The sequence below is a fragment of the Marmota flaviventris genome, chromosome 1 (assembly GCF_047511675.1).
Source record: "Marmota flaviventris isolate mMarFla1 chromosome 1, mMarFla1.hap1, whole genome shotgun sequence".
NCBI lineage: Eukaryota > Metazoa > Chordata > Mammalia > Rodentia > Sciuridae > Marmota > Marmota flaviventris.
In genome coordinates this window covers 205,436,309-205,455,600 of record NC_092498.1, presented here as the reverse complement: position 1 = coordinate 205,455,600, position 19,292 = coordinate 205,436,309, and the positions used below count along the sequence as shown (strand labels likewise).

General features: G+C 62.2%; 1 protein-coding gene across 4 annotated transcripts; it reads left to right on the top strand.

The window, feature by feature from the left end:
* The first annotated feature begins 5,381 nt into the window (after positions 1-5,381).
* Positions 5,382-19,148, top strand: Ssbp4 (single stranded DNA binding protein 4). 4 transcript variants are annotated; one of them, XM_027932070.2, is made up of 18 exons: positions 5,382-5,470; positions 12,505-12,577; positions 12,898-12,959; positions 13,043-13,127; positions 15,711-15,800; positions 16,112-16,177; positions 16,381-16,440; positions 16,521-16,590; positions 16,723-16,793; positions 16,881-16,948; positions 17,247-17,292; positions 17,394-17,429; positions 17,520-17,574; positions 17,660-17,730; positions 17,827-17,905; positions 18,237-18,265; positions 18,355-18,462; positions 18,818-19,148. In XM_027932070.2, the coding sequence occupies exons 1-18, from the start codon at positions 5,412-5,414 to the stop codon at positions 18,845-18,847; spliced, it is 1,158 nt and encodes a 385-aa protein (XP_027787871.1). In that variant the 5' UTR covers positions 5,382-5,411; the 3' UTR covers positions 18,848-19,148. The 4 variants fall into 4 exon arrangements, with proteins under 4 accessions (XP_027787871.1, XP_027787872.1, XP_034492180.1 ...); XM_027932071.2 differs by lacking the exon at positions 16,112-16,177; XM_034636289.2 differs by lacking the exon at positions 16,112-16,177 and having other exon boundaries at positions 18,355-18,578.
* The last annotated feature ends 144 nt before the right edge of the window (positions 19,149-19,292 follow it).

Genomic DNA, 19,292 nt, shown 5'->3' with positions numbered 1-19,292 from the left:
CGGGTGTCTGGGAGGTTGTCCCAGAAGGCCCTCGTGGGAGTTGGTGAAGAAACTTGCAGGGGACAAGGAGCGGGAGGTGATGGGGGAGGGTGGCTTGGCCCTGCCGCTTTAGGGAGACCAGAGACATCTGGGAAGGGCATTCCTTCCCCCAGGGAGATCTCCAGGTGAGGAGGAGAGCACCGGAAGTCGGGGTCCAGGCACTCCGTGAGGTCGCGGGTGGCAGTGTGGCCCTGCCCCATTCCCTGTCATGGGGTCGCCTGGTGTTCCACAGGATGCCTCCAGGGACCCAGACAGAACGCTGGAGGTACCCTCTGGGTGACCCCAGCAAAGGTGACTTTGAGACTCCTTGGTGCCCTTCTGAGCCTCAGTTACCCCATGTTAACACGGGAGAAGAACTGCGGCCTCCCTCCCGGGCGGCTGGAGGGGTTACAGGATTCTGAGAGCCGCCCCGCCCAGGGCCTGGTTGACTCCCAAGCTCTCCAGGGCGGAACTCAAGCAGGGCCGGGTTGGGGGTTTGCCTTGTGGCCAGCAGGAGCCACAGAAGGTGCTGTGGGGGGAGCAGCACCCGCCGGGCTGGCCTTCCTGGGGGAGGGCGGCCACAGGTCCCGGCCGAATCCTGCTGTGTTCTTTCTCTTGCCTGGACTCCCTTGAAGCCCTATGGGTTGGGGCACATCCGATGGCTCAGAGAGGTCACTGGGGTTCACCTGGCACCTGAGCACCGCCACACAGTGGGGCCGGCCACAGCCAGGGCTCAAACACGGGTGCAATCCCCACTTCAGAACCCGGGACTGCGCGAGTTGAGGGACGGCCCCAGCGTCGCCCCTGTCGGCCCCGCCACCCCCCCCCCCCCAGCCCCAACCCACCGGTTTCCACCAGCTGCTGCGGCTGCTCTCTTCCCGGTGTTGTTTGGGTTTTAATTTTTGTGTTGCATTTAGAAAATTACCCGTAATTACAGCTTCGGAGAGGAAACGGCCTCGGAGCGCAGCCCCGGCTCCCCAGCTGTGGCCCGCCGCCCACGCACAGCTGGGGAGGGGCTGCAGGGGCCCCAGGCGCAGCTCCCGGCCCCCCACAAGACCCCGCTTGAATGGCAAGGATGTGGGAGGCCGCTGCCTCCTCCTATGGAGAGGAATAAATCCATCAGGAAAACCAAGGCCGCCTTCTCCCCAGGACTGTGGCAGCCGGGCCTCTCAAAGAATATTCATGGGTCCCCACCTCGGTCCTGGTGGGTGTGGGGGTCCCGGAGCGAGGGGCGGCACCGGCTGTCAAAAGATTACATGATGCATGATTTTTGTAACAGTGACAAGTCCAACCAAGGCCAGTGTGGAAACAGTGATGCGGGGGAGGTGGCCCGGGAAGGCCTGGAGGAGGAAGGGGAGGGGGAAGGGCTGCGCAGGAGGAAGAACGGGGAGGAGTCGTTGTCCTCCCGGTGGTGACGAGGAGGAACTGTTGGTTGAAGGAGGAGCCAGAGGAGGCCAGGACAGGCAGGGGTCGGAGGAAACTCTCCAGGTGGAAGAAAGATAAGACTGTGGAAGATGTATGGAAGGGTGGCAGGGTGGAGGGGAGAGGAGGTGCCCCCTCTGCGCAGACTCCCTGCTCCGTAAGCAGAGCTGCCTTCGGACTCCCCCAGGCACCACCCTGGAGGACTAGACAGTGGCGACTCACCACCTACCCCTCCAAACCGACTCAGCTGCAGTCCCCGAGCAGCCACACGGGGGCGACATGGAGCCCACATAGAGGTGGCAAGGCTGGGATGCAGTCTTGACCCTGAGCAATCTTGGACTCTAAGTCAATTACCAGATCTGCCCTGACCAGGACGCTTGCCCAGCTGGGCACCTTTCCCGGTGCAACTTTCCTGTCATATCATTTTAACTCTGTAGAAGTGGGGAGATCCCTTTCCTCATGCATAGGGTCTTGGCCACTATTCTTGTAACCAAAGACAGGTTCACAAGAGAAAAGCATATTGAATGTGTTGAAAATGTATTGAAATAAAAGTTTTCCGTGAGCTGGGAGACTTTGGAAATGAAGACCAAAGGCCCAGCAAAACTATTTGTATTCCTGCCTCCCCTGTAGAAACGTGATTGGACAAAATGGCAAGCTACAGAGGGGTGAACCCCAGCAAGACCTCTGTTCACATTCTTCTCGGTCTCTGTATGGGCAGGACGCTTCTAGAAAGAGGGTCTTCTAGTTAGAGGGAGAAGAGTGATCTAAGCCCCTCCCCTGCATGCTGGAGTTGAAACCAGAGCCTGAAGCAGCCAGGCAGGCACTGTACCACCCAGCCACACCTCTAGCTCGATCTTTTGGCTTAATGGCTTGCTTTAGAGGAGCAGGGTTCTAGTTCTATCACGTGCTTTGGGAAAGAGGAATTCTGCTTTCTATGACACTTGTCCAGAGAGAAAGAGGGAGATTGGGCAAAAGGTCTGAGAATTTGCTTCTGAGGCCTTCCAATCTCCTTTAGTACAAAGAACTCAGCATTCCAGATATGCTTTGGGGCATCTCTTCTGAGCTCCAACACCAGTTCCCCACATGGCCATTCCTAGCAGATCCACACTTTCTTATGGCTACCTATTGTTCTTGGAATAACTCTCAACTCCTCCCAGAAAGTGGTGGTCTTGTTCCGCTGCCGTCCCTGCCAGCACCTCCCTCCCTCAGCTCCAGGTTCACCTGTCTCCTCCCTCTGCCTCCAATACTTTGTGTGCCAGCCTCAGGATCTTTGCACCTGCTTCAAAGGCAATCTGAAACTTCTTCCAGATCTTTGAGATCCACGCCTCCGCTTTACCCTTCCCCCATTCTCCTCGCTTGCATGGGCGGGGACCCCTTTCTGTGCAGTCTCCTTTGGCGTAGAGCGCGCGGCTGTTTCCCCGTCGTTGCTGGAGCCCAGGGCGCGTTCACCTTGCACTTTGCCGCAGGCGCCCAGGCTGTGTTTGGGAGATCCTTCCCCGGTTGCTATGGGAACCGCGCTAGTTGCCCCCGCCCGCAAGTAACTCCCCCAGCGCAGCTCTCGGAACCGCGGGCGCCTCCGCCTCCTTCCCTCCGCCTCCGCCCTCCTCTGGGAGCCCTGCCGACCTCGCTGTCGCCTGTCCTCCCTCCCTCTCTCTGCCCAGCACGTGGCACTGCCTGAAATTATCCGACTGACTCGCCAGCTTTTGACTATCCGCCTCCCCCATCAGATTCTTCGCCCCTTGAGTGGTAGCAACGTGTCCCGGCTGGGTCCCCAGAGTCTGGCACACTGTGGACGTTCAAAAAATGGTTGTAGGGTAGACGAAGACTCACGTCGAGCCAAGAAACTGTGGCTCACAGAGGGCTAGAGACCCGTCCAGGGGGTACAGGATCCTGGAGAGTCAGGGAGCCACGGGTGATAAATGGGGGTAGGAGGACCGTCTGCCTGGCCCCAGACGTCACCAACGTGCTGTGATGGGTTAGCCACACCATCTCCGTGCCTCGTTGGGAGTAGTGGAAGGAGCGCTAATTATGATGGGGTGTCCTTGACACCTAAGCCCCCCATGGCCCTCCGTCTGCCTCGGGCTCCGCGGAGTGCTGCTGGCGGCTCCTCTGCTGACCGTCGGCCGGAGAGGCCCGCGGGAGAGGAAGCTGGGGGAGGGGGCGGCGGGCTGGACAGGAAATGGGAAGGACTGGCGTCCCTCCCCCCCAAGCCTGGGCCCCACGGGGAGGAGGCGGGGCTGGGGCCGGCCCTGCCCTTCCCTTCCTCTAGGTCTGTCTGGAACCCCGGCGGCTCCCGACTTCCCGCCTGCCAGACGGCCTCGGGTGGGGGTGGGGTATCGTCCAGTGCTAGGAGGTCGGCCTCTATGGAGGGTCGGATGGTGGTGGGTGACATCCAGGCGCGTTCTCTCTCGCGCGCGCACACACACGACACAGGAAACGTGAGCGCACAGCTCACACAATGCAGGTCCCAGGGAGCTGGCGATCCACCCACGCGCGGAGACACACATCCGCACATTCGCACACACTTGTGCACACAACCTGAGACTGGGCGATTTGGCCCCCCCAAAACTGCCTCGGACACAAACGCAACCGAGTCAGGGACAACTGCGTGGATAGCTACCATTCACCCCTAGGCACCACGATACGCAGGTGAACTCACAGGAAACTCGGTTTACACACACTGTGGGCGTGCACAGGGAAAAAAGCATTCACGTGTCAGATATTCACGTGTCAAACATTCAGACGCTGAAACCCCAACTTTCCACGTACCCCTGCTACCCACACACACCCACTCGACCCGTTGGCTCACAGACCACCACTCATAACCAGGACCCCCAACCTGGGGGCATGCCCTGCCTTCCCACCTCCTACGCACATGCCCTGGGTCCAGGAGGGGGAATGGTGCACCCACTGTCTGTACCCCTCACTCCAGCAAGAGAGCAATTACAGGTGGAGTGCCCCCATTTACAGCTGGCAACACTGAGGCTGAGAAGCTGAGCCAGCGAACGGTCCCCCAGCACCTCTGTTGACACCGGTGGTGCTGTGAGGCGGTGCAGGGTGGCTCACAGCGTGTGCGCTAGGAACCTCAAAAATTTATGTCTGTATGGAGCTAGGTCGCGTGTGGCTCAGTACGACCCCAGGGCTGCGATGTCATGCCTTGGGGTGATTGTGAGTAGCTGCCCGGGCCCTTTCCACGGCTGTCGGAAGCTGCAATTTAGTTTTGCGTGTCTCTGTGCAGCTGTGTGCCTGTGTACACGGTGTCCTGTGTCTAGTTGTTCTGTTTCGGCCACTATTTAAGCTGTGCATACAGCAGAGTTTCGCTGGGAGAGCTGTGTGGGGTGGCCCCCACCCTTGCTGGGGGAGAGTCTCTGCGGGGGGGATACACGCAGTACGCCTGAAGCTTTATGGTCTGTCAGTTGTTGCAGCAGCTGTGCACTTTTGTCGTGTAGGGTGCTGTGTCTGAGAGTGTCGCTGCGACTGTGTGGCTGTGATCCTGGGTGTACAACAATTTGGGTGGCTAGTCCTAGCTGGTGTGTATGTGTTTGTGTGTGTGTGTGTGTGTGTTAGCCGCGCCCCCACCCCCCGCAGCGAGCACTGCGCGTGCGCGCCCGTCCCGCGGTCCCGGCAGCGGGACCCACCCGCGCGCCTGTCATTGCCCCTTTAAGAGCGGAGCCCGCGGGCGGCGGGCGGGGGCGCGCGCGGCAGGAGGAGGGGGCGCGCGCTTCCCGGAACAGCCCGCGCTGAGGGAAGAGAGGAAAAAAATAAAACCCGCGGCTGGAGCCGAAGCTGGAGTCACCGCTGCCGCCGCCGCGGCCGTCTGGAGCTCCCCCGCGCGGACGATGCCCGCGGTGCCCGCCCGGGGCTCGGGGCGGTGAGGCCCGGGGCGCGGGGTAGCTATGGCGACGGCGAGCGCGGCCCCCGGTGCCGCCTGACAGGTGTGGGCCCCGGCGGCGGCAGCGGCGCGGAGCAGCATGTACGCCAAGGGGGGCAAGGGCTCGGCCGTGCCCTCCGACAGCCAGGCCCGCGAGAAGTGAGTCGGCGGCCCGGGGGCCGGGGGCGGGGCTCGGCGTCCGCGCCGCTCCCGCGGGCTCCGACGCGGACCAGCCCTGCACCGGGCACGTGGGCGCGGGCTGCTACGCGTGCGGGGCCCGGGCGCGCTCGAGGGGTCGCGAGAGACCCGAGGGGCGCGAGATTTGAGGGGGCGCGCGAGACCCGAGGGGCGCGAGATTTGCGCGGGCGCGCAACTTGCGTGGCCGCTCAAGACCCGAGGGGCTTGTGAGATAAGCGGGAGCGCGCGAGACTCGAGGGTCCTGAGGGGCTTCTCAGGGGCGCGGGAGATCCGAAGGGGGCGAGATTTGAGGGCCGTGCGAGACTCGAAGGGATGCCAGAGACCTGCGCGGGTGGAGGGGTCGCGAGATTTGCGGGGGGGCCCGCGAGACCCAAGGGCGCGAGATTTGAAGGGGCGCGCGAGATCCGAGCAGGACTTGAGGGTCGCGAGACCTCTCCGTGGGGCGAGGCTGGAGTACGCCAGGTTGCGCCCTCTGGGGACCGGGGTTTCGTAGCTTCTCGAAGTCCCTCTCGGAAGTTTCCCGGGTAGGTGAGACTGATCTCTCGGAACCCTGGCGCCTTGGGAAAAGCTGGAAAGGAGAGGGGAGTCCTTGAGGGGTGCACAACCACCTGTCCAGCTCTGCTGGGGCAGCTGCGCTGGGCGGGGGCCCAGATGCGCCCCTAGGGGTGGCCACACGGTTCAAGGTTCGGAAGCCTCCTGGAGCCACGGGGCTGAGCCCCTCCCCCAATGCCGCAGAATGCGTTCCCAGGGGCCACCCCTTGGTCTGGGCGGGTTTCTGAGCGATGGCTACCAGGTGCTCTCAGGCTGATAGAATCCTTGGGTGGGGAAGCAGCTGAGTGCCCCTGCAGCTAGGTTGCTGAGCTCGAGATCTGGCACTGCCCCATTCCTGTTCTGTGGCTCTGAGCTAGGGAGTGCCCCCAGCCAGGCTGACTTTCCTTCCCTGAGCAGTGCATTCTTTTTTAAGGGTTTGGGGAGCATTTGAAAGGTACTTGGAGCCATGACAGCAAGGGCACTCAGTCCTCTGCAGCACTGTGAAAGTGTCAAAAGTGAAGGGCCTGTCACAGTGTCGGCAGATTCACAGGATCCTAGAGGTTGGACATCTAGGGTAGCCTCCATGTGGAGTAGCCCACCTAAGCAGGAGAGGATGCTGGGTCATCAGGCAGGGGTCCCTTGGAAGTCTCGGAGTGAGGATTGAAGAGAAGCCTGGACAGTGAAGAGAAGCCCTGAATGCTGGCTGACTCTGACCCCCTCTTCTGCCTTTTCCTGGACTGATGTAGGAATCCCAACTCCCCTCCACAAAGAGAAGGACACACACTCTGCCTAGTCTCTGGGTCACATTGGAGAAGTGGTTCTTTGGTCCCAGAAGATGCTAGGCAGTGACCTCTCCCTTCAGGCCTGTCTTGCTCATCTGTGCAGTTAGGAAGCTGAGCTCCATTTGCAAGAAGCCTTAAACCCAAAGACTTTTTTGAAACTGGCACCTGGCTGTTGCTGCTGGGACTGAAGGTGACCACCCACCAGTGGGGATTTTTCACGTGTATATCAGATCTGCACTAGAATAGGTCTTGGGGTGTGTTGGTCGGCAAGGCAAACTTGACCCTGAAGAAGGCCACATCTGTAAGTCAGGTATTCAGTTACCATGGGACAGACACAGGGCTTGAAGAAGTTAGGGATAGTGAAGGTAGGAGAGGGAGGAGGCAGCAGATGGCAAAGCACATGCCAAGGCCCTGAGCTGGGAATAGGCAGTGGAGCCCAGGGAGGCTTGTGTTTGCAGAAGTGCACTCAGGCCCCCTGTGCAGTGGGGCTGTGGAGGGTCAGGAAAGAGGCCGGCAGCCTGGGGAAGGCAAGCACAGTTCTCTGGAAGACAGCCTTGAGCAAGGTGGAGGAGCTAAGAGAAGGGAGGGAGCAGTAGGCCTGAGGTGGGAGCGGTGGGTTTGGGGTGGGTTCTTGACCCTGTCAGACATCCTGGGGAATGATGGTTCTTTGAACCTGCCTCTGTTCTGGGTTGGGGCTGGTAGAGGGATTTATCCCCAATTTTTACCCTCTCCCTGCAGTTGCCTTACCCCCTGGCTTGTCCCACAGAGGTGCTCAGAGGATGCCAGCATCAGGATTGAGAATGCTTACAAGTGGCTCAGCACCTGGTGGGGAGGCTGAGGTCCCATCTTGGGCCAGAGCCATCCTGTGCTCACCCATTTTGCCCGTGCTCTGCTGCTGAAGAGAGTGTGCAGATCAAATGGTCACATTCCTCAGCTCATGGATGGGGACGGGCCTGGGGTCCTGGAGAGCAAGTGGCCTACCAACAGCCTAGCTTCTTGGCTGCAGAAAAGCTCTCAGAAGTGGGGGGGGGGGCGCCTCACTAGAGAGGGGGACTGGTAGGATAGCGCCTCAGTTCCCTCATCTAGAATGTGGAGGGCCTGCCATTTGTAAGTTTTTTTATTTATTTTTTATTTTTTGGTACCAGGAATTGAACCCAGGGGTGCTCAATCTCTGAGCCCCATCCCCAGCCCTTTTTATATTTTATTTAGAGACAGAGTCTTACTAAGTCGCTTAGCACCTTGCCGTGCTGTGGTTGGTTTTGTGTTTTTTTTTTTTTTTTTTTTTTTTGAGAGGTAGAGAGAGAGAGAATTTCAACATTTATTTTTTAGTATTTGGCGGACACAACATCTTTGTATGTGGTGCTGAGAATCGAACCCGGGCCGCACGCATGCCAGGCGAGCGCGCTACCGCTTGAGCCACATCCCCAGCCCTGTGGTTGGTTTTGAATTCTCCATCCTCCTGCCTCAGTTTCCCAAACCACTGGGATTATAGGTGTGCACCACTGCACTGGCACCTTTTGGAATTCTTGGGACTGGGTGAAAGACTGAAGGCAGAGCACCCACACCAGCAGCCCTCACTCTAAGGAAATACCAGCTGTGGCCGAGCCACTTCCTGTCTCTGGGTCTTGATTTCCTCTTCCGTGAAGTGGGGTGAAGAGGGCTCCGCTGCCTCAGTCCCAGCACTGACTCAGTCCCTGACTCCCCAGCACTGGGTTCCCCTGCTCAGAGCCTCCCGCCTCCTGAAAAGTCCTTTCCTTCCTTCTCTCTCTGGTCCCCATACTGAGTCCAGTTGGGCTCCCCGTGGGGCCTTTGGGTCCTAAAAATGGACTGAGCGCCTGCTGGGTACCTCCTAGATGGTGGGGTCCCTACCTTGGCTCACAGCAGTGACCACAGAGTTCAAGGTTGCCGTGGTTAACTCTTACCCCTCAGACGTATCCTTGAGACCTTTAGAGCTGCCAGGTAGGTTTAGAAGAGTCCCTTAAATGACAGCCAGGGTTGGTGTCCCTGGGTATCTTGTTTTCCTGTGAGTTTGGTTTTGAAATGGGCTTGTGGACCTGGTAGTTAGATCACTGGGTCAGAGCAAAAGAGGGTCTTTAGAAAGGAGCCTGAGACGAAGCCCTCCAGCTGGGGAAGAAAAGCCAGGGGTGGGATTGGTGACAAGGTGCTGCTGAAGGTCAGGCCCCTTGGGCTGGCAGAGGGGAGGGAGGACTGCAGTTGGAGGGTTGGAGGGTCACTTTGGGAGCTGCAGTGGGATTTGGTGATGGATTGAAGGAAGACACAAGTCTTTGGAGTAGAAGGCATTTCTCAGCCCCTAGCAGAGCGTACGTCCAAGGGGATGCTGGGTAGGGGCCCCCATTATGGTAACTCTTGATAATTAAAAAAATTCTCTATAATTGTGGTAGTTCTGGGTAATTACGGTGGTGGTTGGTGGCCCATTTCTGTCCACAAGGCGGTAATGCTGCACCATGTCTCCATGCCTGGCCAGCCCTGTGCCTGTGGCTCAGGGTCACTCCTCCCTCAGGGGATGAGGAGCTGCGCCTGGGGCTTCCCCGCTCCTGGGCCTCCAGTGCTCCTCCTGTCTATCCGCCCTCGGTGGCCACCCCTGGGGTGGGGCAGGGCTCTCAGGTCTTGGAGCCAGTCCTGGGAGTAGCTGCGGATTTGGATCCCGCACCAGGACCCTTGAGACCTGAGCCAGTGAGTCCCCTGCCCCTCAAAACCACATTCTAGAAGGTCTGCAGCAGTGAGCAGAGAGCTGGGTCAGATGGCGAGAAACAGGATGAAGGGGAAATGGAGCAGAATCGGGGTCAGGTGTCCCAGGGAAGCCTCTGATGGTGACCCTGGAGTCTGGTGGAAGTGCCCCCGGGAGATGGCAGCCTGCATGAAGGCCCTGGGGAAGGAAGCAGCCAGTTTATGTAGTGGGGGGCTCTAGAGGGTCTGAACGGAAGTGGCCGGGGAACACAGAGGTGCCAGGGAAGAGCAGCCCCTGCTGGGGTTCTGCCACAATCCTGGTAAGAGACCTGGGCTGGGGGTGTGGGCAGGACACAGGGGGCTTCCCTCAGGTTTGGTTACTTGCAGCAGGGGTCTTGTCATGTGACCCAGGCTGGCCCTGAACCCCTGTCTTGAGCCATCCTGCTGCAGCCTTCTGATCAGCTGGGACTACAGGCCACCACGTCTGCTTTGGTTTTGTCTTTAATGTAGTAAATGCAGTGTGTTGGGGTACGGCCGAGGGGAGCCCAGTGGACACCTGGTCCAGGCCAGGGCTCATTTGAATTTGGGGGCACTGAGTTCTGGCGACCAGCGTGGGAGTGGAAGGAGTCGCGGTGGGCAGCTGGCAGAGGCAGACACAATGACGGGGACGGGGCAGGTGGTGGGGAGGAGCGCGGGGCTGCCGGCCGGGCCTCCAGCTGCCAGGTGGAGAGTGGAAGCCTGAGTGGAGTGGGGACCGGGCTGGAGGTGGGTCCTAGCTGTTTGGGAGCGTCACCAGATGTCTTCAGATCAGGAAGGGAGGCCACCAGGGAGAGGGGAGGATGTGGCCTGGGGTGGAGCAGGCAGGGCGTGGAGGCGCTGGAGGATGCAGCGGTGGGCAGGGGGCTCTGGGGACTCTGGGCTGTGGGACAGTGTGTGGAAAGGGGATGGAGAAGGACATCGGAGGAATGCTCAGTGGACCTACTGATGACAGGGTCACTTCCTTAGGAATATCTTGAGACCCCAGGAAAGCGTGTGCTCCTGGGGTGTGTGTGGTGGAATGCGGCCACGGCAGGACCTGTCCCCATGCTGTCCTGCTGCCCCTTCCTGCACCTCCGGGAAGCCTCCCTGGGTCCCCCCAGCCCTTGTCTTTCTGTCCATCTCGGTGTCTCACCACCCGCAGCCTTTGTGCCCCCTGCTCTGATGCCCAGAGCCAGGCCTGTGGGCCCCGAGCCTCATGGGGCGAGGAGGGTGGGGTGGCGTGAGCTCCCCAGTCTGGTGGGCTCTCCACAGACCTCCCCCATTGGCCATTGCGGGCATCCTTCACTGACGGGAGTGGGTCTGACAGATGCTGGCTACTTATGAAGCTCAGGAAGCCTCTAGAAGTAAGTTGGTTGATAACCCTCGAGGCCAAGATGCCAAGGTGACCAGTCATAGCAAGGGTGGACATAGAAATGGGGTGTCAAGTCAGAATCTGGGCCCGGAGGTGCTTTTGAGTGGGGTAATGATGTGACAGTGACTGCGGCCTGTCTGGGGGACCACACACTGGGACATGTCCCCTCTGCCCCATCCCTGCACCTTAGGTGGCCATCACCACCCACTAGGGGAGATGTGAGCTGCAGAGACCCTCCTTGCCCTGTGCCAGCTACACCCCGACCTGAGACAGAGTGTCCTTTGCTGGCCCCCGCCCCTTTTTGCCTCCCCGCCACCTGCCTTCCCTGCTCCTCTGGGAGTCTGGGGCTGGAGGCCTCTCCTCATGTTTGCTGGTTATTGGGGGAATGGACAGATGGATGGAGAAAGGACAAGTGTCCAGGGCAGGTCAGAACTAGAGAGGGGAGCCCCCACATTCATTTCCTAGTAGTTGGGCCTTGGCAGAAGCGCTGGAGCTGGGGTGGGACTGAGTAGATGGGGTACGTGGGGGGAGTGCAGGGACATGAGGTGGAACTCAGAGTGAGGCCAGGAGGGCCGCGAGACTGCAGAGCATGAGTCAAGGGAAGGTTATTTTAGGATGGGGCTGTCGGCCAGGGGAGGGCGGCCGCCGAGTGGGGAGCAGACAGCTGAGGCTGCTGGGAGGCCTGCGGCCAGCCGCCTCCTGTCCCTGCCCACCCTGATGGCGTGGGGAGGCCATGAGGGCCGGGACTGGGAGTGGGAGGACCCTGAGGTACCCAGGGAGTCAGGAGGGGCTGGAGCCCAGGGATTAGGTGACACTGGGAGCGGGGGTGGGGGCCCCTGTCCCTACTAAACCTACTGTGGAAGGTGGCCTGGGAAGCCAGTGAGTGACCTGGCTTCCTTTTGTGACCTACAGAGGGCAGTGCTGGGGCCATCTGTCTGGGCGAATAGTGGCTGAACCCTTGTTTTCAGGGTGAGCAGTGACTGAGGAAGAGTCCAGGTCTCCCTGCTGGGGACCCATGCAGGATACTGGGTGTTAGGGTAGCACCATAGTGAATATGCGCACCTCTGGCTCTGGCTCTGCGGGAGGGTCAGGACTGTCTTGTTTGGGAGTCAGCAGAAAAGTTGCAGCTACCTCCTGCTGGTGACCCCGAGGGAGGGGAGGGGACGCAGGGACACCAGGGAGTGGGAGCCTTCCTGGCAGGCACAGCTGGGATGGGGTAGGTAATGGCCCTGGGCACGTGACACAGCTGCCCACCCAGAGTCGCTCCCTGGTGCCCCATCAGGAGAAGCATCGGGAAGCCTGTTTCTGGGTGGAGGTACCCCCAGGGCCGAGGTCACCTGGGTGTCAGTGTTGGTAGGATGGGGCAGGGCTTGGTCCATGAGGGTGTGCTGAACTGAGCGAAACTGGGCCTCGAGTTGAGGGTGGGCGATGCCCGGGGATCCTGCAGGTTGGGTGTCGATGGACCCTAGGAATTGGCTGAGCTGAGCAAGAGGGTTGAGGATGCCATCTTCTGGGAGGGATGGAGGGATGGGAGCACAGCAGGGGGGTGGGCTTGGGGAGGTACTGGCCATAGGCCCTGCTCACCTCGCCCGCCCTCCCCACAGGCTGGCTCTGTACGTGTACGAGTACCTGCTGCACGTTGGTGCCCAGAAGTCAGCCCAGACCTTTCTGTCAGAGGTGAGCTACACGCCAGCCTGGCCTTTCCCTCTGCCACACCCGGGGTCCTCTGCCCTGTTTCCACTGGGGCATCAGTTGGGATGGCTCCTTCGGTGGCCCAGGGAACCGAGGGCAAGGATGGGGTCAGGAACGTGAGCCGGCATCCATCCCGGCCTGTGGCCCTGGATCCATGTGTCCACCTCAGTGGCTCTGGTTGGCCGGCTTGCCCCCTTGCTCTGATCTGGTGGCCCCCCAGCCCCAAATGCCCGGGCTCCGTGGGCTGGGTGGCGGGAGGTTGGCCTGGGCCGCAGCCTCTCAGCCGCCTCCCCTCTTCCCTGCAGATCCGATGGGAGAAGAACATCACGCTCGGGGAGCCCCCAGGGTTCCTGCATTCCTGGTGGTGGTGCGTGTGGTGCTGCTGGGGGCAGAGAGGGGACAGGGACCAACGGGATGTGGCACAGTCATCGTCCCCTCTGCTGCCCACAGTGTGTTCTGGGATCTGTACTGTGCAGCGCCAGACCGCAGAGAGGCGTGCGAGCACCCGGGCGAGGCTAAGGCCTTCCAGGACTACGTGAGTACTGTCCCGGGTGGGGGTGGGCACGCCTGGGCTCTGTGGGCCTGGGGGGACCTGGAACCTTGTCCCTGTGCACCCCCTTCCACTGCAGCCAGCTCCTGAGGGTCCTATAGCCCCCCCAGGGTGTGCCGCACTTCCTGCCTCCCTGCTCAGCTGGGTGGGGTGGGCACCAGCCTGTCCCTGCCACCCCAGACTCTGGGAGCCCACGTGCTAGTAGGGGAGGCAGTGGGGCCCTGTCCCCACAAGCTCTAGAGGTCATCATCAGGGCACTTCCTGGCCCCTAGGGCATGGGCTCCACCTATCGTGGTGTTTCTGGTTGGGTTGTGGGGCTCCGATGCTTGTCTGCAAAGGAGGCTGAGGCGTATCTTATCATTATGGGGCTGTGGATCTGAGGATGTGCCCTCACTGGCTGGCGGCTGGGGACAGTGCAGCTGACCTCCCATCCACGCTGGGGGACTTCGCTGCAGGGTGGAGTTCAGTGCTTAGCTCCTCAGGTCCCTGAAGCAACCTGGGGCACACTCTGCGTGGAAGCAGGGCCATACTGATGGCCTCCCAGCATCACTGTCACCTACCGAGACTCTTAGTGCCCCTGTGCCGTACCCCTAACCCTGCCGGAGGAGTGGGTGGAGGTGCCTGTCCTCCGCAGTGGCACTGCAGCCCCCCCTGCTCCCGCTGGGGTCTAGCAGCCTCCCCAGGCGCCTTCTGATCCGCCACTCGGCAGAAGGCACAGGCCGGTTTCCATGGCAGCACCAGCATTGGGAGCAGCTTGGGCCAGGAGAGGGGGGCGGGGGCTCCCCAGGCCTGGGTGAGGGTCTCTGTAGCCAGGAACTGGGTGCGTGACTGCCAGACTGCCACCCTCCGCTGTGACGGGGCGTCCTATGTGAGCTCCCAAGGGGGCCCCATCCTCCCCGCCCGGCCCGAGTGAGGATTCTGTGTGCCCCTCCCTGCTCCAGGGCTCCCCAGCCGACCTTGGCGTCTCCAGGAAACGCTAGCGTGCCCAGCCCCGTCGTCATGACAACACGGGCAGGGCTCTGGCGCCTCTTTGGGATGATTGACGTGGGGGGTCTGGCTCGCTGGGGCTACCAGCTAGGGAGGCAGCCCAAGATTAACCCCTCAGGGCCTAGGAGTTGGGGGCACAGGTGCCACCCACCCCCTCACCTTGCGGTCTGTGGTCTGGGCCCAGCCAGAGTCCACCTCCCCTCCCTTCCTGGCTGGGCCTCCCAACCCGGATTGCCCAGGTGTCCCCTGGAGTGAGAGGGGGGCCTGGCTTCCTGGGGCTGGACTGACCCCAGGGGAGGTGCCCCCTGGCCAGCTGAGCGTGCAGAGCCCTGAGTCCCAGAGGCAAGCTGGCAATTTGGAACTGGAAACCCGAGACGAGTTGGGGGCTGAGGCCGTGACCCTCCTCAGATCACGTTGCTTTCCAGTGATTTGTCGGGGGCTCTGGGAGGCTCTCTATCCACATGCGCTTGGAGAGGCACCCGCTTCCCCCTCCACTCGCCAGGCCTTGGCTGAGCCCTTGAGGCTGCCCTTTTGAGAAGGGGCAGGAAGGGAGTCCAGCTGTGGCCCACAGAGGGAGGGTGAACCAGAGACCCCTCTCCTAGCCGGCCAGTCAGGGCCAGCAGACAAAGCACTTTCCTCTCCGCACCCAAGGGGCCGCAAGGCCACAGGGCCAGAGCACCCTGTATGCCAACTTGTGCCTGCCCCAGGGACTGGGCACCCCTTTCTCTGGGGGTTTTGACCTGGTGGAGGAGGGGGATGTGGACAGATAAGGGCCAAGCAGCCAAGAGGGGAGACCTGCTTGCTCAGGGACTCAGGTGCTGGCCTCCCAAGCCCTCCTTCCTTGCCCCCTTCTCCACATCTGGTCCTGGGGCTGCGGAGACAGACTGGTCTGGAACTCGGAGCTGATTAGGAACTGGCCTGTCAGCCTGTCCTCTGCCAGCTTAGGGCCTGCCCAGAAACCTCACCTTCACAGACACAGGAGCCCTCATCTCTAGCACCCCCTCCTCCCCCCTCCCCACCGAAGGAGCGTCCAGATGCCTGGGGACCCCACCCTAGTCCTGCTCTTCCTCCTCCATCCTGGGGGAAGAGATTGTCGGGGGGGGGCGGGGGGTCTGCACAGCAGTTGCAAGGAGCCTCCAGGACCCAGTTGGACTTTGTGTGTGCTTGGGGTGTTGGGGATGGGCTTAGGGGCCCGAGTTGCCCTGCCAGTCAGGAGGCTAGGGCCAGTTGGGTGGACTTGGAGAGCAGGGCCAGCCTGGGGCCACCCTGTCCATACGCCTTTGCTACTGAATGAGCCCCTCACTGGGGTCTGGGGCAGCGGAATCCTCAAGTGGAACCTCACTGGAGGCTGGGACCACTTTGCAGCGACGCTTAGCTGGGGTGGGGCTGGGGCAGCTGCTCTTCCCTCACTTGGACCCCCCCAGACTCCCCGTGGGCTGACAGTGTCAACTAGACTGGGTTCAAGTCCAAACTTGATCACTTACAGCTGCCTGTCCCATGGCCACCTGCATATAGGAGGGGAAGACACCCCATGCAGGAAATGTCCTGACCTGGCCCTCACTGTGTCTCCCATCCCCTCAGAGTGCTGCAGCGGCCCCCAGCCCGGTGATGGGGAGCATGGCTCCCAGTGATGCGATGGCCGCAGGCCCCATGGCGCCCGGATTCTTCCAGGTATGGCCAGGCTTGGGACTCCTTTTCCCCCAACCCTGGTTGGGCATGTATCTGAGGCGGGGGTCGGGGTACCTGTTCTGGACTTGGCAGAGCCAGCAAGGGAGGGACCTAGGTGCGATGGTGGGAAGGGGAATGTCTGCACAAAGGAGCACAAGGTGGTTGGGATGCAGTGGCCACCAGTGGGCCTGGTGTCCACCAGTGACACAAGTCCCACCTATGACCCTTCCAGCAGGGCTCCCTGCTATAGGCTGGCCCACCCCCCTGCCTCCATGGAGTCCCCTCCCGCAACCCACCTGGTTCTGTCCTCTTAGGGCCCCTTTGGCTCCCAGCCGCCCCCCCACAACCCCAACGCCCCTATGATGGGGCCTCACAGCCAGGTAAGGACCTGTGGCCCTGCCCAGCCAAGCACATGCGCACACACACCTCCCCCTCCCCCAGCGCGCTGTCTAGTCCAACGACCACGTTTTTTGTTAGCTAGAGGAGGGGCCTGTCCAGACTGGGGGTCTGGGCATAGGAGGGACTGGGGAGCTTTGGGGGAGGAGGGTGGAGGTGGCGCTGATCCCCCACCCACCTCTTCCAGCCCTTCATGTCACCGCGGTTCCCAGGGGGCCCCCGGCCCACCCTGAGGATGCCGAGTCAGGTGAGAGAGGGATGAGGGGAGGGGGCAGCAGTGGGCCAGGGCGGGGGCACCCCACTCAGTGCAGCTATGCCCCTTCGCAGCCTCCTGTGGGCCTCGCAGGCTCCCAGCCCCTCCTCCCTGGCACCATGGACCCCTCCCCGCGCACTCCCGGTGAGTAGGGAAGCTCTCAGGACCTGACTCCCAGCGTCCCCACCTGGCTGCCTCACAGTGCAGACCCCACATTCGCGTCCACACTGGGGAATGGCCCAGATCTGAGCCCCCTTCTTTCTGCTCCCACCCCAGGGCACCCCAGTATGGGCGGCCCGATGCAGCGGGTGACGCCTCCCCGGGGCGTGGCCAGCGTTGGGCCCCAGGTAAGGGCCAGCGGAGATGGAGGTGGGGTGAACCTGAGGGGCTGTCCCTCGGAGGTGGTGCCCTTCACAGCTCCTTTGCCTTCACAGGGTTACGGAGGTAGCATGAGGCCCCCGCCCAACTCCCTTGCTGGCCCAGGTCTGCCTGCCATGAACATGTAAGGCCCTGAGTGTGTCCCCAAGCATGTGTCCACCCGAGTAAAGGGGCAGTATCTGCAACGGCAGGACAGCCTAGATGGTGCTTACTCCATTGGCACTGTTTAGGTGGGAAACCGAGGCCCAAGCAGCAGCCAGACCCTAGTTAGTGGTTGGAATTTGAGCCCGGGGAATTGGCCCAGGTGACTACCTCTCAGGCGACCTATGCTGTCCTCTCTGGAGGCAGAGAAGAGCAGGGTGGGATGGGTGACTGCTGTACCATCCTGGCCTAGCCCCAGGGTCTATCACCATCTCTTCCAGGGTCCCAGGAGTGCGAGGCCCTTGGGCCAGCCCCAGTGGCAACTCGGTGAGTCAGGGGCAGGGTGGGGTGCACTGGGTGGTGGAGCCCGCAGGGCAGAGGCGAGGAGCCTGCCCATGCCAGCTACTCACAGCTGCTCCTGTCCCCAGATTCCCTACTCCTCCTCATCCCCCGGCAGCTACACGGTGAGTCCGGGTGAAGTTGGGCAATATGCAGGCTGGGGCCCGGGCTGGCAGCCAGGGGCCTTTCTCACGGCCCTCTCCCTCCATGTGCAGGGACCCCCAGGAGGAGGTGGACCCCCTGGAACACCCATTATGCCCAGCCCTGGAGGTATGGCCTGGGCGGTGACGCGGGCGGGTGCATGGGGGGAAAGCCCATTCACACCCCACCAATCGTGGCCCTGCTGTCCCTCCAGACTCCACAAACTCCAGCGAGAACATGTACACCATCATGAACCCCATCGGGCCGGGCGCCGGCAGAGCTAACGTGAGTGGGGGTGCAGGGCTAGGACCCTAGGTAGGGGGTGACCCCGTGGGGGGAAGTGATGAGGTCGGTCAGGCCCATGCTGCTCTGTCCTCACAGTTCCCTCTCGGCCCTGGCCCGGAGGGCCCCATGGCCGCCATGAGCGCGATGGAACCGCACCACGTGAACGGATCCCTGGGTGAGTGGCACGGCCCCGCCCCAGCCGAGCCGCTCGGTGGGCCTCGAGCGCCCCCTGGCGGCGGCAGCCCTCCCACCCGCGGGAGCTGTTGAGGCTTCTGGGCCGTGTCCCGGGCCGGGCGCATCCCGCCTTTAAACCACTGTTGCCCCAATCCGGAGACCCTGCACATGCCCTTTCTGGGGACCCAACGGCGTGGGTCGTCCGGGGCTGGGGGAGGCTCGGGGAGGGCGGCGGGCCGCAAGCTCCGGGCGCGGGCGGGGAGGCGGCGGCTCCGGAGTCCAGCAGGCTGGCGCAGGCGCGTCTGAACCGCGTGTCGGTCTGTCGTTCTCAGGCTCGGGCGACATGGACGGGTTGCCGAAGGTGAGGGCTGCGCTCCTGCAGGGGGCGAACCGGGCGGAGGTCTGGGTGGGGGCGGGCAGGGATTCGGCGCTGACGGTGGCCGCCCCTAGAGCTCCCCCGGTGCCGTGGCCGGCCTGAGCAACGCCCCGGGCACCCCGCGGGACGACGGCGAGATAGCGGCCGCCGGGACCTTCCTGCACCCGTTCCCGAGCGAAAGCGTAAGCGACTGCGTCGACTCTCCCCCCGCGGCGGCGTCGGGCCGGAGGGGCCTGGCGGGCAGGCCCCGGCGGGGCGGCCGGGGGGCCAGAGCAAGACCGTGACCGCGGCGGGCCAGGTGGGGGGGGCGGCCGCGGCATCCTTTCCTCCACTCCCCGCCCACTCCCGCCCCTGCCCTCCCCCCAAGAGCCCCAGGACGGCCTCCCCCTGCATCCCGCCCTGCCCTGCCCTGCCCCGCCCCTCCCCGGGTCGGCCCTGCTCTTCCCAGTCTCCCTTTCTCCTGGGGGGAGGTGGGGGAGGGTCCCAGCCGAGGCGAGAACTGAGCCCGCCCCTGCGCGCCGCCTCCTCTCTCTGCAGTACTCCCCAGGGATGACCATGAGCGTGTGATGGGGCTGCGGCCCCAGCCCTCTGCCCACCTCGGCTTCTGCTCAGTGTCCCTACGCGGGGCGAGGGTCTGAGGTCACACCTCTGGCACCTGGACACCTGGCCAACCAGGCTTGGACAGCTGGGAGGCCCCACAGGACTTTCTCATTTTATAAAAACGCAAGGACCTCAGAGACGTTGTTTCCCACGTGGGCCCTTCCCGCGGCTCGCGATTCGTCAGAGGGAGGCTCCTTGGTGGCCCCCTCTCCCCAGGACAGCAAGGGTGGACCCTTCCAATAAATGTAACTGGTTTTGGTTTTTGGTAGCCGGGTCTGGATTCTCACTTGGGCCTGGACCTGCAGCCACATCTTCCACCCTGCTGTTCTGCCACCCCCAGGGCTGGGAGGTTCCTGGGAATTGGGACAATAACTGTGAAGAGTGGGTAGGAGTTTGACCAGCTGAAAAGAGG